We start from the raw sequence: 20845 nt of genomic DNA, 5'->3' as shown, positions 1-20845 counted from the left end.
CTTCTTGAAATACACGCAAGAAACCCCCGTTTTTTGTGTCTCTTGCAGCAAAAACCTCTGGTATAAAATCGGTGGCGTTTTTTCTTTCTTTCTTTCGGAAAAGGCGCTTTTGATTTGCGGCTCAGCCCTAGAAAAGGAAGGAAGGAAGGAAGGAAATTGTTGACCCAGGGGGAAAAAAAGTTTTGAGTTTGCTTTTAAAGTTCAATTAAAGTCCGGATCCAAGGTATAATAAACAACAAATCCCCCCAGCTGGAAATTGGATAGGAATTAAATTTTGGAAGCCGGCAGGGAAGGAAGGAAGGAAGGAAGGAAGGATGCGGGGAAATTTTCTTTTGCAAAGGCTTGCAGGAAAAAGGCCTTTTTTTCATTGCCGGTCTCTTCCCCCCTCGTTTCCCCCCCTCCCACTTTTGCTTGGGGGCTTTCTCTCTGCGGTGGGCGCTTGGCGTTTGGAGGGTCATTCATTGATTGACGGCCTTCGCCCTTCAAATTGACGAGGCCACCAGGCGAGAGGAGCCCAGCCAGCCTGGGTGAAAAAGTGGGGGGAGAAAAGTCCCTGTAAAATCGATTTTTCTAGATCTCCAGGTCCAGAGATTGGGGTGAGGAGGGGAGACCCTAACCCCAATCCTAACCTTAATCCTATGCCCCCCTCCAAAGGCCGAGCCCAGGTCCTTCCCCCTCCCCTTCCTCAATTCACACTTTCTTCTATCTATCCAAACCAGCATTGTCTCCATTTCTGCAACATTCTGTTTTAAAACCGAATAGTCCTCGACTTACAACAGTCTTGCTTAGTGACCGGGGTTACAACGGCACTGAAAAGCATGACTTATGGCCAGAGGTGAAATCCAAATTTTTTTACTACCGGTTCTGTGGGCGTGGCTTGGTAGGCGTGGTGTGGCTTGTTGGGTGTGGCAGGGGAAGGATACTGCAAAATCTCCATTCCCACCCTACTCCAGGGGAAGGATACTGCAAAATCCCCATTTCCTCCCGACTCCTGGGGGAAGGATATTGCAAAATCTCCATTCCCACCCCACTCTGGGGCCAGCCAGCTACTCAAAATTTCCGCTACCGGTTCTCCAGAATTTATCAGAACCTGCTGGATTTCACAACCTGCCTATGGCCATTTTTCACACTTATGACCATTGCAGTGGTTCCCCCCTCCATGTGCACCCGCCTTTGCCCTCCTTTGCCCCCCAAACCCTAACCCTGAGCCCTCCTCCAATAGGCCGAGTTCAGGTCCTTTCCCCTTCCCCCATCTTTCAATTCGCACTTTCTTCTCTCCAAACCAGCATTGTCTCCATTTCTGCAACGTTCTGTTTTTAAACCAGATAGTCCTTGACTTACAACAATCTTGCTTAGTGACCGGCGTTACAACGGCACTGAAAAGCACGACCTATGGCCCTTTTGCACACTTTTGCACACCATTGCGGCATCCCTCCCACCCCTCCACGGGAAAGACATTCAGATGCTTGACACCGGAGTCCTATTTATGACGGTGGCAATGTTTCGGGGGGGGGGGCGGTGGTGTCATGCGATCCCCTTTTGCGACCTTGTCGGAAGGTTGCAACAAGGAAGCTCGTGACTCTGGGACACGGCCCCCGTCATAAACGTGAGTCAGTTTGCCAAGCATCTGGATTTTGATCATATGACTGACGGTCCGAAGTGTGAAAAAAGGATCATCGGTCACTTTTTTTCAGTGCTGTTGTCGCTTTGAACGGTCACTAAATGAACCGTTGTAAGTTGAGGACTATCTGTACTTTAGATGCAGCAAAAGAGACCAGTGATGGCTAACCTTTTTGCCATCGCATGCCAAAAGCGGGGGGGAGCACGGGGGGTCGCACCCATGTGTGCCGACATCCATAATTCAATGCCCCCCTGCACCCATCCCCCGCTCCCCCACTGCTTTTGGCAAGGAATGGCATGGTGGGCACAATAGGCCCGTTTTTTGCCCTCCCCAGTGTCCAGAAGCTTTCTTGGCGCCTGGGGAGGGCAAAAACAGCCTTTCCAACCGCCCTGGAGGTCCTCCGGAGGCCAGAAACACCCCATTTCCCGACTTCCAGTGCGCCCGGAAGGCCCGAAAATCAGCTGGCGCACTGGAGCTGAGCTATGGCAACGCTTGCGTGCCCATAGATGTGTCTCCGTGTGTCACTTGTGTCACGCGTGCCATAGATTCACGATCACGGGACTAGACAGTCACTTCTCTGAAATGGTATAAACCTTAAACAAAATTTCATTTTTTCATTTCATTTCATTTTATTAAATTTGTATACCGCCCTACTCCCGAAGGACTCAGGGCGGTGAACAGCCATAAAATAAAACATATAAATACAAAATTTAAAATGGAGATAAAACAAATTAAATAAATTTGGCTGAACCATTTTAAAACCCCAATAATTTAAAACCAAATTTAAAATTCCCATTTAAAAAGAGGAAAAGTTTAGGCCAGGCCAGCTTGATGGAATAGGAACGTCTTAAGTCAATAGTCAAGAGGAGAAAAAAACACAGGAACCCCAACTTGGTGCCCTCCAGATATTTCCCAAATCTGTAGCTATGACCTTGACTTCACTTAGTTGGCCAGCTCGAAGGACTTTCAACTGTTTCTGAACATTATTTCAATTTTTCTCAGATCACCCAGCTGAAGATAGACAACAATCCCTTCGCAAAAGGATTTCGAGACACGGGGAACGGGCGAAGAGAAAAAAGGTAAATTGAGAATGTTTTTTTCCCTTAATGACAATACGATGGGATTTCTACAGGCAAATGTTGTTATTTTTTTGTTCCTGCACTTCCTCCTTATCTTAGTTTGCCCTCCTAAATATAGTTCTTCGGGATTAAGATCTGTGGTGGGGCTGATTCTGGAACAGTCGTTCACAAAATTGTATTGTAATGTTATTATTGTTCTCTGCAACTTTATTCGTGTTTGCTCAAAACTCTGTTGGGCAGCCTTGCTATCTGGATTAAGTCTTCAGATTGCAGAAAACAAGAGAAAATTGACTCAACTTTGTAATCAAACACTGTGTTCATCCAAGGTTGGTTTAATCATGGTTTATTAAACAACCTCCTGCTGCCTGGATTTTGATAGCACTTTGCCAGAAATGCAGAGGTGAAATGCTCCCGGTTCGGACCGGATCGCTCGATCCAGTAGTGATGGAGCCGGGTGGTTCGGAGAACCGGTAGCAAAAATCCCTGACACCCCCCCATGCCCAGCTGAGCCGCATGATCATCAGAGGCTTTTTTTTTTTTTACTTTTAAAAGCATTTTTTCTACAACCTCTTCGGCCAAAAAATGCTTTTAAAAGTAAAAAAAAAAAAAGCCTCTGATGATCGCGCGGCTCAGCTGGGATCATCAAAGGCTTTTAAAAGAAAAAAAAACTTTTTTTTTCTTTGAAATACCGCTAACGATCCAAGCTGAGTTGCCTGATCGGCAGAGGCATTTAAAAGAAAAAAACCCCTTTTTTTCTTTTAAATGCCTCTGATGATCCAAGCTGAGTTGCCTGATCGACAGAGGATTTTTTTCTTTTAAATGCCTCTGACGATCCCAGATGAGTTGCCTGATCGACAGAGGCTTTTTTTCTTTTAAATGCCTCTGATGATCCAAGCTGAGTTGCCTGATCGACAGAGGATTTTTTTCTTTTAAATGCCTCTGACGATCCCAGATGAGTTGCCTGATCGACAGAGGCTTTTTTTCTTTTAAATGCCTCTGATGATCCAAGCTGAGTTGCCTGATCGTCAGAGGCATTTAAAAGAAAAAAAAGTCTCTGCCGATCAGGCAACTCATCTGGGAACGTCAGAGCCTTTTGAAAGCATTTTTTTACAACCTCTTCCTCCCGAAGAGGTTGTAGAAAAAATGCTTTTAAAAGTTTTTTTAAAAAAAATGGCCACGCCCACCCAGTCACATTACCCCCCCCCAAGCCACGCCCACAGAACCGGTAGTAACCAATTTTAGATTTCACCCCTGCATATATGTGACTTACAAGTCACAGTGGCTGAATTTATATGCAACTCATTAAATTGCAGAGAAGGGAAGGGGAGGGAAAGGAAGGGGAGGAGAAGACAAGACTAGGGATGCTATGATAGGAGTCTCCCAACATTTGAGGGGTTGCCCCAGAGAAGAGGGGGTCAACCTATTCTCCAAAGCACCTGAAGGCAGGACAAGAAAATAATTTGATCCATATTCTTTGTGGCAAATCCTGGAAGACGGCTATCATGTCCCAATTTTGGGAGTTGAAGTCCACCCATCTTCGAGTTTGAGAAAAACTGCTCCACCATTCCAGATAAAAGAAGATTGCTCTTCTTGAAAGCCTCCGGTGATGGAGCACCACAAATTCTGGAGACAAGAAGGAGAAGGACATGGGAGGACTTGGACCTTCTCAAATGCTGATGCTGAAGATTAAAACTCATCCCCTTCCCCCCCCTTTTTTCCCCCCACTGAAAGGAAGCAGCTGACTCTGCCTTCCCTGAGGATGTACGAGGACCCCTGCAAGCAGGACAGAGACGGGGGAGAATCCGATGCGTCGTCTTGCGAACCTGCCCCAGTACGAGAATCTCTTCACTCCCCGTTGGCGACAACTCCCAGTCCTTTACGGGTCCATCGAAACAGCAGAGGTGAGGATATTTGGGAGGGTGGGAGGGGAGGGTTGCAGGATCTGCAAGGGATGGAGGCAGTGGTGAAATCCAAATTTTTTTCCTACTGGTTCTGTGGGTGTGGCTTGGTGGGCGTGGCAGGATTGGTGGGCGTGGCGTGGTTTGGTGGGCGTGGCTTGGTGGGCATGGCAGGATCCTGCAAAGTCCCCATTCCCACCCGACTCCTGGGGGAAGGGTATTGCAAAATCTCCATTCCCACCCCACTCCTGGGGGAAGGATACTGCAAAGTCCCCATTCCCACCCCACTCCTGGGGGAAGGATATTGCAAAGTCCCCATTCCCACCCCACTCCTGGGGGAAGGATACTGCAAAGTCCCCATTCCCACCCCACTCCTGGGGGAAGGATATTGCAAAATCTCCATTCCCACCCCACTCCTGGGGGAAGGATATTGCAACCTCCCCATTCCCACCCTACTCCTGGGGGAAGGATATTGCAAAATCTCCATTCCCACCCCACTCCTGGGGGAAGGATATTGCAAAATCCCCATTCCCTCCCCACTCTGGGGCCAACCAGAGGTGATATTTGCCGGTTCGCCGAACTACCCAAAATTTCCGCTACTGGTTCTCCAGAACCCGTCAGAACCTGCTGGATTTCACCCCTGGGTGGAAGGGTGATTTCTTCTCGAAACAGGGTGGGTGGCCACCCCCGGTTCCAATCCTGAACCCCAGGAAACCCCACCCCCCATACAAGCCTTTTCCCCAGTTTCAAAAGGGTTTGAACATCTTCCATGAAGAAAATATATCTATAGGTAGTCCTCGACTTATGACCACCATGGAGACCAACATTTCTGTTGCTAAGCGAGACAGTGGTTAAGTGGCTTTTGTCCCATGTTACAAACTTTCTTGCCACCGTTGTTAAGTGAATCACTGCCGTTGATTAAGTTAGTCACATGGTTGTTAAGTGAATCTGGCTTCCCCCCGTTGACTTTGCTTGGTCAGAAGATCACAAAAGAGGATCACATGATCTCAGGACACCACAACCGTCATAAGTACATGCCAGTTGCCAAGCATCTGAATTTTTAATCACGTGATCGTGGGGGATGTGGCAATGGTCGTAAGTGTGAAAAATGGCCGCAAGTCATTTTTTTCCAGTGCCGTTCTAACTTTGAATGGTCACTAAATGAACTGTTGCAAATCGAGGACTACATGTACTGCTGTGTGATCTAATTCCTTCCCAAATTATAATCATAAAAATCCACTATCCTTATCTCAGTTAATTTATACAGGTAGTCCTCAACATACGACCACAATTGAGCCCAACATTTATGTTGTTAAAGCAAGAAATTTATTAAGTGCATCGCGTCCCATTCCTTGCCACCGTTGTTAAGTGAATCACTGCGGATGTTAAGTTGGTCACGGTTGTTAAGTGAATCTGGCTCCCCGTTGACTTTGCTTGGTCGTAAAAGGGGATCATTTGGCCCCGGGACACTGCAACTGTCATAAATACGAGTCAGTTGCCAAGCGTCTGAATTTTAATCACGTGATCATGGGGATGCTGCAAAGGTCATAAGTGTGAAAATTGGTCATAAGTTACTTTTTTCAGTGCCGTTGTAACTTCGGTCACTAAATGAACTGTTGTAAATCGGGGACTTCCTATATTATGCCATAGTTGGAGATTGCAGGTTGCAAAGGGATGAGAAGCGGAGATGTTTCTAAGTTTAAATAATGTGTATTCATGGAGGAGAATGTGAATATTCTTTTTTCTTTAAAAAATAATATTGTCTCCGGAGAATTATCTCTCTGCTCCCTTCAATCCAATTCCTTGCTACTGATAAATGTATTTTTTTGGCCAAGAGAAGATTTTGCTATCTACTGCCCCCTGCTGGTTATATTAAACCCATTTTTTTTCTTCTGGAATTTTTAGTCACATTTTACCCTAAAAACTTTCAGAAAATACCCGGAATTCTTAAAATTAGTGAACAGAAACTTTTCTGATTTTTTAAAATTAATAAATTAGTGGTTTTTTTTTTAAAAAAATCCTCATCTAATAAGCACAATGGGTGGAAACTAATCAAGGAGAGAAGCAACCTAGAACTAAGGAGAAATTTCCTGACAGTGAGAACAATTAACCAGTGGAACAACTTGCCACCAGAAGTTGTGGGTGCTCCAACACCATTCTTTTAAAGAAGAGATTGGATAACCATTTGCCTGAAATGATATAGGGTCTCCAGCCTGAACAGAGGGTTGGACTAGATGACCTCTAAGATCCCTTCCAACTCTGTTATTCTGTAAACTGACAATACATTGTCATACCTAGAAAAGGCGGCGAAAAATTAAATAAATCTCTATACGGGGAGTCCTCCACTTATGATCCCAATTGAGCCCAACGTTTACGTTGCTAAGTGAGAAATCGGTTAAGTGAGATTTGCCCCATTTTACGACTTTTCTCGACATGACACTGCAACTGTCATAAATGTGAGTCAGTTGTCAAGCATCCGAATGTAAGTCACGTGACCATGGTGCAACGGTCGTACGTGTGAAAAAGGGTCGTAAAGTCACTTTCTTCAGTGCCGTTGTAACTGCGAACGGTCACTAAGCGAATTGTGGTAAGGCGAGGTCTACCTGGTTTTAAGTGTTTTGCAATTAAAGTTTCTAACAGTTTACTCTCACTTTTGCGTATGCTAAACCCAAGCCAGGCAGTCACATTATAGCTTAACCTATAGATCAGGAGTCAGCAACCTGGGGCTCTGGAGCCGCATGTGGCTCTTTCACCCCTCTGCTGCGGCTCCCTGTCACTCAAAATAGGCATCACAACCGCCAATGTGCGACACCTGCCGGGACGCGATTTATTGAGCTTTTCAACACCCGGTAGGCCAACCATGGATACATCCAAGAAAAGTTTCAGAAGAAAACAGAACGTTTAATTCAACTACATATGCTAGTTTTGCGGCCACTCAAGAAATAGTCAGGCACGGGAAGGGTTTTGTGGCTCCCGGTGTTTTCTTTTCTGTGGGAAACAGGTCCAAATGGCTCTTTGAGTGTTTTTAGGTTGCAGACCCCTGATCTAGTTTATGCAACTCTAATGCAATTTGTCTAGTTTTGGCTTAGCAACAAGAGATGGCTAACCAGGATTGTTGGTTTAATATAAGAGAGCAAATGCAGCCAGTAAAACGTCCATGCTTTCAGCCTTAAATTATTATTTTACTTTGGAGTAAACCTACACAATGGAATAGAATAGAATAGAATAGAATAGAATAGAATAGAATAGAATAGAATAGAATAGAACCAGAAGGGATCTTGGAGGTCTTCTAGTCCAGCCCCCTTCTCAAGCAGGAGTACCTATACCATTTCAGACAAATGACTGTCCGGTCTCTTCTTAAAAACCTCCAGTGATGAAGCACCCACAACTTCTGGTGGCAAGCTGTTCCACTGGTTAATTGTCCTCCCTGTTAGGAAGCTTCTCCTTAATTCCAGGTTGCTTCTGGAATTGGGTGGGCGTGGCCAATTTTTTTTTTAAACTTTTAAAACCATTTTTTCTACAACCTCTTCGGCGAAGAGGTTGTAAAAAAATGCTTTCAAAAAGCTCTGACGATCCCAGCTGAGTTGCCTGATCGGCAGAGGCTTTTTTTTCTTTTAAATGCCTCTGACGATCAGGCAACTCAGCTTGAACCATCAGAGGCATTTAAAAATAAAAAAAGCCTCTGCCGATCAGGCAACTCAGCTGGGATCATCAGAGGCATTTAAAAGAAAAAAAGCTTCTGATGATTCTGCGGCTCAGCTGGGCATGGGGGTGGGGCAGGAATTTTTGCTACCGGTTCTCCGAACCACCCGCTTCCATCACTACCGGATCGGGCGATCCGGTCCGAACCGGGAGCATTTCACTCCTGATAAGAATCCACTATCCCTATCCCAGTTAATTTATACGGGTAATCCTCCCTGTAGTTTGCCCAGAAATAAATTTTTGAAATGCCGTGACTTCGAAGATCAAATTTCTTTTGAGTTTCAGAACATTGCGCACATGATTACAATTGTGTGGTTCCTTATAAGTGCCATAGTGTAAGCAAAGAAAAAAAGCATCAAAATTGGCATTTCCTTTTAAAAAAATGTGTGGCAGGGTCACAGCCTTAGAGGTTTTATGATTTATTGATCATATGAAGTCATATTTTAGTAGCGAGAAGCTGTAAATCTCCAAACTCCTCATTTATTTTGGCAGCGAAGTGAATACCGGAGTATTTACTGCAAGATATCTGATGTTCTCCAGTAAGAAGGAAGCTATTAAAAATAAAATCCCTTTTGTCCTGAGTCACCAGGCCTTGGCAGAGATAAGCAGATCTGATTGGGGCTTGCTCAATTTTATTAAAAAGGATCTTTTAGAAACACCCCACCTTTAGTTAAAACTTGTATTTTATTGTAAACATTAATGCCATTTTTTATTTTATACATTTTACAGCTAGTCCTCGACTTACGACCCCAATGGAGGCCAACATTTCCTGTTGCTAAGTGAGACATTTGTTAAGCGAGCTTTGGCCCCCTATTATAACTTTTCTTGCCACATTTGTTAAGGGATTCGCTGCAGTTAAGTTAGTAACTTAATGGCTTCCCCATTGAACTCGCTGGTCAGAAGGCCGCAAAAGGGGATTGCGTGACCCCAGGATATGGCAATGGTCATAAGTATGAAACAGTTGCCAAGGATCTCGCTTTTGATCACGTGACCCTGGAGATGCCGCGGTGGTTGTGTGCAAAAATGGCCACAAGCCCATTTTTTTCTGGGCCGTTGTTCACTTTGAATGGTCGCTAAATGAACTGGTATAAGTCGAGGACTACCCTGTATACCATTTTTAAAATACATTTTATTTTCATGTTGGAAACCGCCCAGAATCACCTTGTAGAAAGATGGGTGGAAATTTTAATCAATCTGTTGCAATATTTTCAGGATCAGACTCAATAAAGATAATAGAAGTTAAAGCTTTAAATATATTTCTTTTTAATTATGATAGGCATTCTATATTCACTGAATATTCGAGGTAGAAGCAACGAGAATGGTGAGGGTGGCTCCTTATATATACAAGGGGTGGAGCTAGGAATGGGAGTGGTAAGTTATGAATACATTAAAGTCCAAAGAATAAGTTAACCTCTGATGTTCCATATATACATTATTTACACATTGTAGAATAAGGCATTTACATCTGACAAATCCCCCTCTAAATGCCGGTTCGTTACACAACACCAATTACATTCTGATTCAGGACAATATAATACATATAATTTAGAAGTTAAATATTTGTGTTGTTTAGAAGGTAAGGGTTTTGTTAATATGTCAGCTAATTGTTCAGAAGTATCGCAATGTATTGCTTTAATGAATCCGTCTTGAGACAGTTGTCTCACATGCTTAAACTTTATATCAATATGCCTGGACCTTTGTCCAATTGCATCGGATCTGGATATTTCAATGGCCGCTTTATTGTCTTCATGCATAATAAATGGTAAGGTGGGTTTCTTCCAAACATCAGTGATCAGATCATTGAACCATACAAGGTTATTTGCAGCTTTGGACAAACAAACATATTCCGCTTCTGTAGTAGAAGTGGCCACTAGTTCTTGTTTACCAGTATACCAGTAAACTGGACAATCATTCAATAGAAAAACATAACCAGAAGTACTCTTTCTGCATGTTGTATCACCAGCCCAATCTGCATCAGCATAACAAGTAATTTTTGGTTCTCTGTCATTATTGGGTTCCAACATTAAACAAAAATCTAATGTACCCTTCAGATATCTTAGAATTCTTTTGACAGCTTCCCAATGATACAAGGTTGGTTTACTAACATATCTTGACAATAGATTGAGAGGTAATGCAATATCTGGCCTAGTCCAATTAGATATATAAAGGAGTGAACCTATAACTGATCTGTAAAATGTGTTGTCTTTAAACTCAGGGGAAGATTCATCAGTGTTTCTAAGAAAATCAGTTTGCATAGGGGTGTCACAGGTTTTAGCATTATTTAAGTTACATTTGTTTAGGAGTTCGATGATTTTATCTTTCTGTGTAAGTTTGAATCCCCTTTTAGTTTTGTTAATTTGCACACCAAGGTATTTATTCACTTTACCCAGAGATTTCAGTGAGAAGTGTTCATTTAACTTATTTACAAAGATTTCCCTGCTCTCTTTATGCTTTCCAATGTATAAAATATCGTCCACGTAAATTAATACAAATTCAATATGATCATTACTCTTTTTTACAAAGAAACAGTTATCGGCAGTGGTGGCGTTGAAATCCATGGTCTTAAGTACTTTTACCAAGCAATCGTACCATCTTTTGCCGGATTGCTTTAATCCGTACAGACTCTTATTTAATAACCAAATTTCGTTCTTATTAGTGTATTGACTGTGTGGTGCTCTTACATATATTTCCTTATCTAATTTTGCATGTAAGTATGCGGTCTGTATGTCATATTGGAATACGTCCAGATTGAGTGCAGATGCTATTACAAGGGCTGTTTTGACACTCTCTGTTCTCACTGTGGGTGAATATGTATCAGTATAGTCTTCTGGATATTTTTGTGCATAGCCTTGTGCAACTAGTCTAGCCTTGTATAAGGTATTGCCTCCTTCTAAGTTCTTAATTTTATAAATCCACCTGGTACCTATAATGGTTTTATCCTTAGGTGCGATCGCAGGTGTGAATACATTTAATCCTTGTAAACTTTCCATCTCTTTTTTCATAGCTAGTTCCCATTTTTCTCTTTCTTCATGTGGAAGTTTCAATACTTCTTCATATGTATTAGGTGTTATTTGTTCTCCATTCATATGCATTATGTAATCTTTGTATTTATTTGGTATTTGGTTTCTATTGTTTCTAATAGTTCTTTCAGGCTTGCTATGGTTATCATGCAAATATCTAGCTTCCTTTTTTGTTAATGTGTCTGTCTTTATTTTATGCTGACTATTAGTCCAAGTTTTGGTTTTGTTCTTACTTTTGTTAATATTTTGATTTTCTGTTGTTCCTTCCTCACAAGATATCGTATCTTTACATTTATTAGGAAATATTTCATTAAGGTGCAATTTTGACCAATTGGCCTGTTCATGGAACACAGCTGTTCTGGATACTATAAATTTGTTATTACTATCAATAAATCTGTACCCTTTGGTTCCAGTTTCGTATCCCATGAATCTTAATCTCCTGGATACGTTTTCTCCCTTTCTCCTCAATTGTTTAGGTATGTGTACGTCTGCAGTGACTCCAAATATGTGCATGTGTGATAATTTGGGTTTTCTATTGTACATCACCTCATATGGTGTCTTATTCACAATACTGGACCAGGTTCTATTTTGAGTGTAATTCGAATAATGTAATGCCTCTGACCAAAATTGTTTGCCTAAACCAGCATCCTCTAATGTGCACCTAATCATGGTTTGTAGTGTGGAATTTTTCCTCTCTGCAACTCCATTTTGAAATGCAGAAAAAGGATTGGACGTGAAATGTAACATTCCTCTATCCTTTAACCATTGAGAGAATTCTTTAGACATGAACTCACATCCCCTATCTGTCATAATTTGCTTTATTCTGATATTATGTTGTGTTTCTATACGTTTGTAGAATTCCTTAAATTTCTGAAATGTTTCATCCTTGTGCTTTAATGTGTAAACAAAACCATATCGGCTGTAGTCATCCACTATTGTTAGGAAGTAACGTTTTCTATAGGTAATTGAGGGACTTAATGGACCAACTAAGTCCATATGTACCAAATCAAAAATATTGTTAGTTGATCTGTTAGATTTTTTTGGTCTGGGACTGGTTTTTAGTTTGGTGGACTTACATACTGAGCATTCCAAATAATTTTCACAATTTTTTATTTTGACACCTTCTGCGTGTTCAGTCATTTTTTGTACTACAGGAAAGCTTGCATGTCCTAACTTCCTGTGTAAGATGTGAGCACACTCATCATGAATTGGTTTACCTATTTTTGGTTTCTTTTCCTTGTATGTGTTTTTGTGATCATGAGTTATTCTACACTCATCATTGTCACTGTTACTGACATTTTCATCATCTGCTTCAATACAATCTTCCATATTTGAATCAATGTTATGTAAACATCTTTCTTTAGTTATCAGATAGGGTAGACCTCCTTTTATCATTACAGTACCTACATTTGTTTTGTTCTTTTCTATAGTTGCTTTCCCCTTTGAGAAAACTATATTGATATCAGATTCTCTGCTTAATTTTATGGCACTTAGTATGTTGTGAGGTATTTCTGGGATTAATAATACCCCCTCTATTTTCCCTAGACCAGGCAAGGTCACATTTCCTTTGCCTAGTACTTGAACCTTTTCTTGATTAGCTACCTTTATCACAAACTTATCTTCTATAAATGAAGATAATATACTTTTGTTGTTGGTGGTGTGATTTGTTGCACCAGAGTCAATAAGCCAATTGTTATTCTCATCCTGCTGTGTTCTGGTGCTGTCTTGTTTATTTAGCCCATTCAGTGACCCAGATTTCCTCTCTTTTGAATTTTCTCTACCCCCTCTACCTTCTTTGTAATTTGGTGGGCTTCTATATTTGTGTCTATCTGTGGAAGATTGTCTGTAATTATATTTGCTCCTATATTCTGGTCTATGTCTCTCTCTTGAGACTTTGGGGCAGTCTCTTCTACTATGTTCCCTGGATCCACAATTGTAGCATCTAAAGGCCTCATTATGTTTATCTTGAAAGACTACTTTCCTAAAAGGTTTGTGGTCTGTTTGGTTACTGGATCGATTTTTTCTTGAATTGTCTTCTGCTATCAATTTGTTAGATAGACTTTCTATGGATAAATATCCCAAATTAATGGTATCTAAGTGTGACATAAAGCTATCCCATGATGGATCAAGTGAATTGATAATAACACTTTTCATTGTTTGATCTGAAATCACTTCCCCCCTCAATTGTAGCTCAGCTCTTATTTTGTTTAGATTTATCAAATGCTCACTTATAGAAACCCCTGGTTTTACTCTAGAGGAAAAGAAATCCTTAGACATTCTTGTGGTTGTAGCTACGCTATCGCTGTGAAATAGATTAAACATGCATTGAATTATTTCTGATACAGTTAGGTTTGGTTTGATGCTATGATACATTGCAGGAGACACGCTAGATATTATTATGAAAAATGCTCTATGATGTAAACAATCTATTTTTAAAGTCCAAGGTCTTCTTGGAGGGCTAGTTATAAAGAATAGTAAATTTTCTTTCATGAAAATAACCTGAAGCTGTTGATACCACTCTTGTAAATTAATGCCATCAATTCTAAGTTTTGGGAAGTCACTGGGTAAGTTACCTACATTATTCTGTCCATTACTTACAACCTGGGGCAGTCCGTGATCTCTCAAGTGCAGGAAATTACAGAACGGCATTGGGATGCTTGCAATGAGTCTGCGCGGTTCTCTGGCCAGTTCAAGTCCTTCTGGGTCGTCTACGTAGTTTCGCACATGCGCGTTGTTCATTTCTTCTTTGGTGGCGTCGTGGAAGGTTCTCTCCCTTTCAGCTCTCTCGATCCGCTCCTCCTCAGATGAGTCGGTCTCTGGCTCGGTTTTTGGGGTTCTGGTGGTGGTGACGGTTCTTTTCTTCTTTTTGTGTGCGTTGGTATTCGATTTTGTCTGTGGTGTAGGGCGAAATCGGCATGGCTCTCTGGGCTCGGGCGTCGTCGCTTTCGAAGTCAGGATGGGAGCGTGCAGGTCTTGAGTCGCCGGTTTGATTTCTTGCTTCTTCGTAGATGTCTTGGTAATTTTCAGTCTTGGCCCAAAAGCAGCAAAAAGCGTTTTCATTGCTGATTTTACTTGAGATTTTGTTAAATCGTCTTCACTTTCTGATTTTGGATCATCTGAAGAGTTTGAGACTTCTTTCTCACTTTCTTCGTCTGATAGTGTTTTTCGCGCCAGAAATTTTGAACTGAGCGTTTTGATTGGCTCTGCTCCATTCTCTTTTGAAGTTCGTTGAAACCAAGATGGCTGCCATTCAAAATTTCGCGCGGGATCACATCTTTTCTTTTTAACAACTATTTTCTCAGTAGTCATCTCACTTACGATTTTTTGATCTTTGGGTTTTTCTTTAATGACGTTTTTCTCTCTCGCTGCTCCGCTGTTCTTCAGCATCTCCTGGAGGTCCGCGATGAGACTTTCATCATTCTTTTGGCTTTTTAGTATCTTTAATATCTCTGACCTGAGTTCGTTATTTTCTATTTCGATTTCTTTCTGGTCATTATTTTCACTCATTAGTTCTTCTTCTTCAGTGGTGTATTCTTCGGATTCTCTCGAAATCGCATTGGTGGATTCGTTGATCATCTCTTGATCAGTTTCTATTTCTTTGCTGTAGGCCCTGGTGTTGGGCCTATCTTTCTTGGACATTTTTAATTACTTATTGAGTCAATTAACCATCCTCTGCTACCAGCTTGTTGCAATATTTTCAGGATCAGACTCAATAAAGATAATAGAAGTTAAAGCTTTAAATATATTTCTTTTTAATTATGATAGGCATTCTATATTCACTGAATATTCGAGGTAGAAGCAACGAGAATGGTGAGGGTGGCTCCTTATATATACAAGGGGTGGAGCTAGGAATGGGAGTGGTAAGTTATGAATACATTAAAGTCCAAAGAATAAGTTAACCTCTGATGTTCCATATATACATTATTTACACATTGTAGAATAAGGCATTTACATCTGACACAATCAATAAATGAATAAATAAATAAATTTGCTTTAGAAATGTCCCCAAGAAAATGCCGTATTTTTCGGACTATAAGATGCACTTTTTTGTTTCCCAAAAGGGTGAAAATGTCTGTGTGTTGTATAGACTGAATATTGGCGAAGCCCCCCCATCCGCCAGCCATTTTTTGGCCTCTGTATGCCCCATTATCAGGGCTTTTTTTCGGCCCATTTTTGGGGCTTTTTATGGCCCATTTTTGAGTCTTTCTTCAGCCCGTGTTTGAGGCTTTTTTCGGCCTGTTTTGAGGCTTTTTTTCGAGGCTTGTTTTCAGCCCATTTTCAAGGCTTTTTTTGACCCATTTTTCCCGAAAAAAACAGGCTGAAAAAAGCCTCAAAAATGTGCTGAAAAAAGCCCGCTTCCAATGGTGGGATTCAGCCGGTTTGGACCAGTTCAGGCAAACTGGATGCTAATTTTACATCTGGTTTGCCGAACCGGTACTTGCAAGGACTGGCTGGCCCCATCCATCCCACCCCGCACCTCCCGGGAGTCTCCACATGGCCCATTTGGGATGTCAGGTAAGTGCAGGGCCCACATGGAGGCTCGGGGAAGGCAAAAATTGGGCCTCCTGGAAGTTAGGTCTCCAGAGGGCCTCTGGAGCCTGGGGGAGGCCGTTTTTTCGCCTTCCCGGAGGCTGGAGGAAAGCCTTCGGAGCTGGGGAGGGCAAAAAATGGGCCTCCCGGAAGTTACAGAAGTCTGGAAATGGGCCCGTTTCCAGCCTCCGGAGGCCGGGGGAGACCATTTTCACTCTCCCAAAGGCTCAAGGAAAGCCTCTGGAGCTTCGGGAGGACGAAACACCCGCCTGCCGTGGTGCAGGAGACCGAGTAGGCCACGCCCACCATGGCCACGCCCACCCAGCAACCGGGCAGAGAACTGGTTGCTCAAATCTTTGAAGCCCACCCCTGCCCCCTTCTCAAGGATGATGGGCCTTGTGGTTCCTCAGCTCTCGGAGAACGCTGGTTCTTCCCTCTCGCGTCTTAGCCGGTTGGGCTAAAATCAGGAGTGGAATGCTCCCGGTTTGGATCGGATCAGGCGATCTGGTAGCGATTGTGGCAGGTGGTTCGGAGAACCGGTAGCAATGGTGGCGCGAGGCTCCGCCCACCCGCTCGGGTGTCGTTACTTCCTGCTTTTAAAAAGTAAAAACAAAAGGCTCTGACGATCGTGCGCCACAGCTCTGATCGTCAGAGCCTTTTTTTAACCTTTTAAAAGCATTTTTTAACAACCTATTCGCCCGAATAGGTTGTAAAAAAATGATTTAAAAAGTAAAAAAAAAAAAAGTTGGCCACACCCACCCAGTCACATTACCCTCCCCCCCACCAAGCCACACCTACAGAACCAATAGTAACAAATTTTACATTTCACACAGGCTAAAATGATTTCTTTCTCCTTGCAGAAGACAAAGGAAGTGACCAAGAGCCGGAGAAAGGGTCAGGGGTGAAGAGATCCACCCCTGACCGGGGTCCGGGCAGCCCACCCCACAACCACAGCCCCGGCTTGCAGGCGGAAGAACGGAGTAAAGAACGGGGCAAAGCTGGCGAGGCCTCCAAGGAAGGTGGTGGGGGGGCAGCCCTCTTCACCCCTCTGGCCTTGGAGAAGGAGAAGCTGGAGGGCAGAAGGAAGGAACCTCTCCTGCAGCCTCCCCAAGAAGGATCCAAAAAGGAATTGCCCGGAGATTGCACCCCGGTGGGGTGCAGCAGCAAAGAAGCCTTCGCCCCACTGATGGTGCAGACCGACAGCCCTCCGCACTTGAACCCAAGTCATCTACAAAGTTTGGCTCTCTCGGGTCTTCACGGTCAGCAGTTCTTCAACCCTCTGGGCGCCGGCCAACCCTTCTTTCTTCACCCGACCCAGTTTGCGATGGCGCCCGGAGCCTTTTCGGCGATGGGCATGGGACACTTGCTGGCTTCGGTGGCAGGCGGAGGGAGCTTGGAAAACGGGGGACTCTCGGCTCCTCAAGGGACGGCGGGAACCACGACCCCGTTCCCTTTCCATCTGTCCCAGCACATGTTGGCTTCTCAGGTAAGGGGCGAGGAGTGGAGGGGGGCAAAGGGTTGACTTCCCTTTGTGAGAGGGATCTTGGACGATCGTTTAAATATGAGCCAGCCGTGTGCTGCAGCTGCCAAAAAAGCCGACACAGTTCTAGGCTGCATCAACAGAGGGATAGAATCAAGGTCACGTGAAGTGTTAATCCCACTTTATAAGGCCTTGCTAAGGCCACACTTGGAATATTGCACCCAGTTTTCGTCGCCACGATGTAAAAAAGATGTTGAGAGTCTAGAAAGAGTGCAGAGAAGAGCAACCAAGAGGATTAGGGGACTGGAGGATAAAACATATGAAAAACGGTTGCAGGAATTGGGTATGTCTAGTTTGATGAAAAGAAGGACCAGGGGAGACATGATAGAAGTCTTCCAATATCTCAGGGGCTGCCCCAAAGAAGAGGGAGTCAAGCTATTCTCCAAAGCACCTGAGAGCAGGACAAGAAGCAATGGGAGGAAACTAATCAAGGAGAGAAGCAACTTAGAACTAAGGAGAAATTTCCTGACAGGGAGAACAATTAACCAGTGGAACAACTTGCCTCCAGAAGTTGTAAATGCTCCAACACTGGAAGTTTTTAAGATGATGTTGGATAACCATTTGTCTGAAGTGGTGTAGGGTTTCCTGCCTAAGCAGGGGGTTGGACTAGAAGACCTCCAAGGTCCCTTCCGACTCTGTTATTCTATTCAATTCCCCTCTTCTGCTCAGGATGGGGCCAGTCAAGGGCTAGATCAGTGTTTCTCAACCTTGGAAGCTTGAAGACGGGTGGACTTCAACTCCCAGAAACCCCCAGCCAGCGCTGCTGGCTGGGGGATTCTGGGAGTTGAAGTCCACCCATCTTCAAGCTACCAAGGTTGAGAAACACTGGGCTAGATTTACAGTCCTTCTTGTAATATGTCACCTTTAAGTTTGGTGGACTTCAACTCCCAGCCTATAGGAACTTAGAACATACATGGAAGGGACGAACTGGTAGTTAAATTACTGGCTGGCCCCTCCCGTCCCTGACCCTTCCAGGAGTACCCCTGTGCCCCGTTTTTGCTCCCAGGAGGCTGCAGGGAGGCCTACTAGGCCCTAAACGGGGCGCGGGGGAATGCATCCCCCCCCAAGGCTTGTTTTTGCTCCCAGGGGGGTGCAGGAGGCAGAGTGCTGCCTGTCACACCCCCTGGCCACACCCACCATGGCCATGCCAACATAGCCGGTCATTAGGGCAGAGAACCGGTTGTTAAATTATTTGAATCCCACCCTTGCCGGTGATGCTCAAATTTCTCACCTCTAAGACCTGTGGACTTCGACTCCCAGAATACCTAGGCAGAGATCTCATAGCGTTCAGTGGTGGGTTCCTCCCGGTTCGGCCCGGTTCTGCCGAGCCGGTAGCGGTGATGATATGACATCACCGAACCAGTTCTCCCCCCGCCCCCCCGCATTATTCTTACCTTTTACTTGGCCCCACCCCCAATCTATTGCTGCCTCCTGAGTCCCAGCTGATGGCTAGAGGGAAAAAAGCTGTTTAAACTCTTGCCGCGGGGCTTCAAAGGGCTGTCCTACAGCTGATCAGTGTTAAAAGAAAACAAATTAGTAGACCAGTGCCTGCAAAAATACATGAGTAGACCAGTGCCTGCAAAGATACATGAGTAGACCGGTGCCTGCAAAAATAAATGGGTAGACCAGTGCCTGCAAAAATACATGAGTAGACCGGTGCCTGCAAAAATAAATGGGTAGACCAGTGCCTGCAAAAATACATGAGTAGACCGGTGCCTGCAAAAATAAATGGGTAGACTAGTGCCTGCAAAAATACATGAGTAGACCAGTGCCTGCAAAGATACACGAGTAGACCGGTGCCTGCAAAAATAAATGGGTAGACCAGGGCCTGCAAAAATACATGAGTAGACCAGTGCCTGCAAAAATAAATGGGTAGACCAGTGCCTGCAAAAATACATGAGTAGACCGGTGCCTGCAAAAATAAATGGGTAGACTAGTGCCTGCAAAAATACATGAGTAGACCGGTGCCTGCAAAAATAAATGGGTAGATTGGTACAGCTCTGCAAGCAGTTAAAAGCCTGGTAGACCAGTACCTCTGCTAAATCCTAAATAATTGTCACATGACCATCAAGCCACGCCCACAAAATAAGCCACGCCCACAGAACCGGTAGTAAAAAATTTTAGAACCCACCCCTGATAGCGTTGACAACAATGTCATGCCTTGGGATACAAATCATTTATCGGTCAGTTCCGCTGGCCTCCAGCTATGACTTCCAGAAGACAACCAATGTCTCTCTGAGCATGGCAGGGAAAAACATCAGGAGTTATGGACAACGTCCCTTGATCGAAGCTAACGGCTCCAGTTCTGATGGCTGGTTTTTCTACCTGAAGGACCTCCAAGTTTCTCCTCTTACGCTTCCCAGTTGGATGGAGTTGACTTAACAAAGTCAACTGTTGACTGAGGACGTTGCTAAGAAGAACAAGCTTAGGGCATAACCTGAACTGGATTTGTGGTGTTTTTTCTTGTTGTTGTTGTTACTGATTTCTTTTGCACGTTTACAAACTTTGCAATTGTAATCTGCTGCAGTGGTGGGATTCAAATAATTTAACAACCGGTTCTCTGCCCTAATGACCCTCTGGGTGGGTGTGGCTATGGTGGGCATGGCTAGGGAGTGTGACAGGCAATACTTGGCCTCCTGCACCCCTCTGGGAGCAAAAACGGGCTGCCGGGGGGGGAATGCGATGGGCCGCCCCACCCCCCTATGGCCCGTTTTGGACCTAGGAGGCCTCCCTGCACTTACCGTACCTGGGAGCCAAAATGGGGCACGTGGGGACTCCTGGAAGGAGCGGGAAGGGAGGAAGGCAGCCAGCTATTTAGCTACCGGTTTTCCCGAACCGGCCTGAACCAGCTAAATCTTACCATTGGTTGTCTGGTCCGATTTTTATAGCAAGAAGTACTTTTTTTCCTAAACCTAAATAGTGATTGGGTCTCAAAAACAGATCTGTTCAAGTCTGGCCTCTAGGTTATTAATCAAACCTACCTTCTGCAATTCGTTTATAGCACCCTCTGCCTCCAGAAAATGGGCTAATTGAATAAATTTTGGTTAAATTAAACATGGCTAAGCACGATGTGTCAAGGCAGATAAGGAATTGCACAGTAAGCGATGAAGAACGAGTGTTCTTGATGGCCCAAATATGTTGGGATGTAGAATATGGGTAGTCCTCGATTTACGACCACAAATTGGGACCCGAATTTCCATGGCTAAACAAGGCGATTGTCATTTAGATATGTATATTATTTATCTTTATCTTAATTAATTAATTAATTAAATTTATTGCTGCCCAGCTGACCACAGGGTAACAATTTTGCAATTGTTAAGCAAATCACTGCCATTGTTAAATGAATCACATGGTCATGAAGCAAATCCGGCTTTTCCCCCGTTGACTTTGCTTGTCGAAAGCTGGCTGGAAAAGTCACAAATGGGGAATCACGTGACCATGAGGTCAGGGGTGGG

General features: G+C 43.8%; 1 protein-coding gene across 1 annotated transcript in view; it reads left to right on the top strand.

Moving 5' to 3' along the window:
• The window catches only part of TBX2 (T-box transcription factor 2), a 59771-nt gene that overhangs the window by 22181 nt on the left and 16745 nt on the right, over positions 1–20845 (top strand). The window contains exons 4-6 of the mRNA XM_087890105.1: positions 2624–2700; positions 4432–4601; positions 16711–17336. Coding sequence (XP_087746231.1) covers positions 2624–2700; positions 4432–4601; positions 16711–17336 — 873 coding nt within the window. The remainder of the gene's footprint in view (positions 1–2623; positions 2701–4431; positions 4602–16710; positions 17337–20845) is intronic.

The sequence above is a fragment of the Pantherophis guttatus genome, chromosome 1 (assembly GCF_059756535.1).
Source record: "Pantherophis guttatus breed Tessera chromosome 1, ASM5975653v1, whole genome shotgun sequence".
Lineage (NCBI taxonomy): Eukaryota > Metazoa > Chordata > Lepidosauria > Squamata > Colubridae > Pantherophis > Pantherophis guttatus.
The sequence above is the reverse complement of the archived record's forward strand: the minus strand, read 5'-3'. Positions and strand labels throughout refer to the sequence as shown.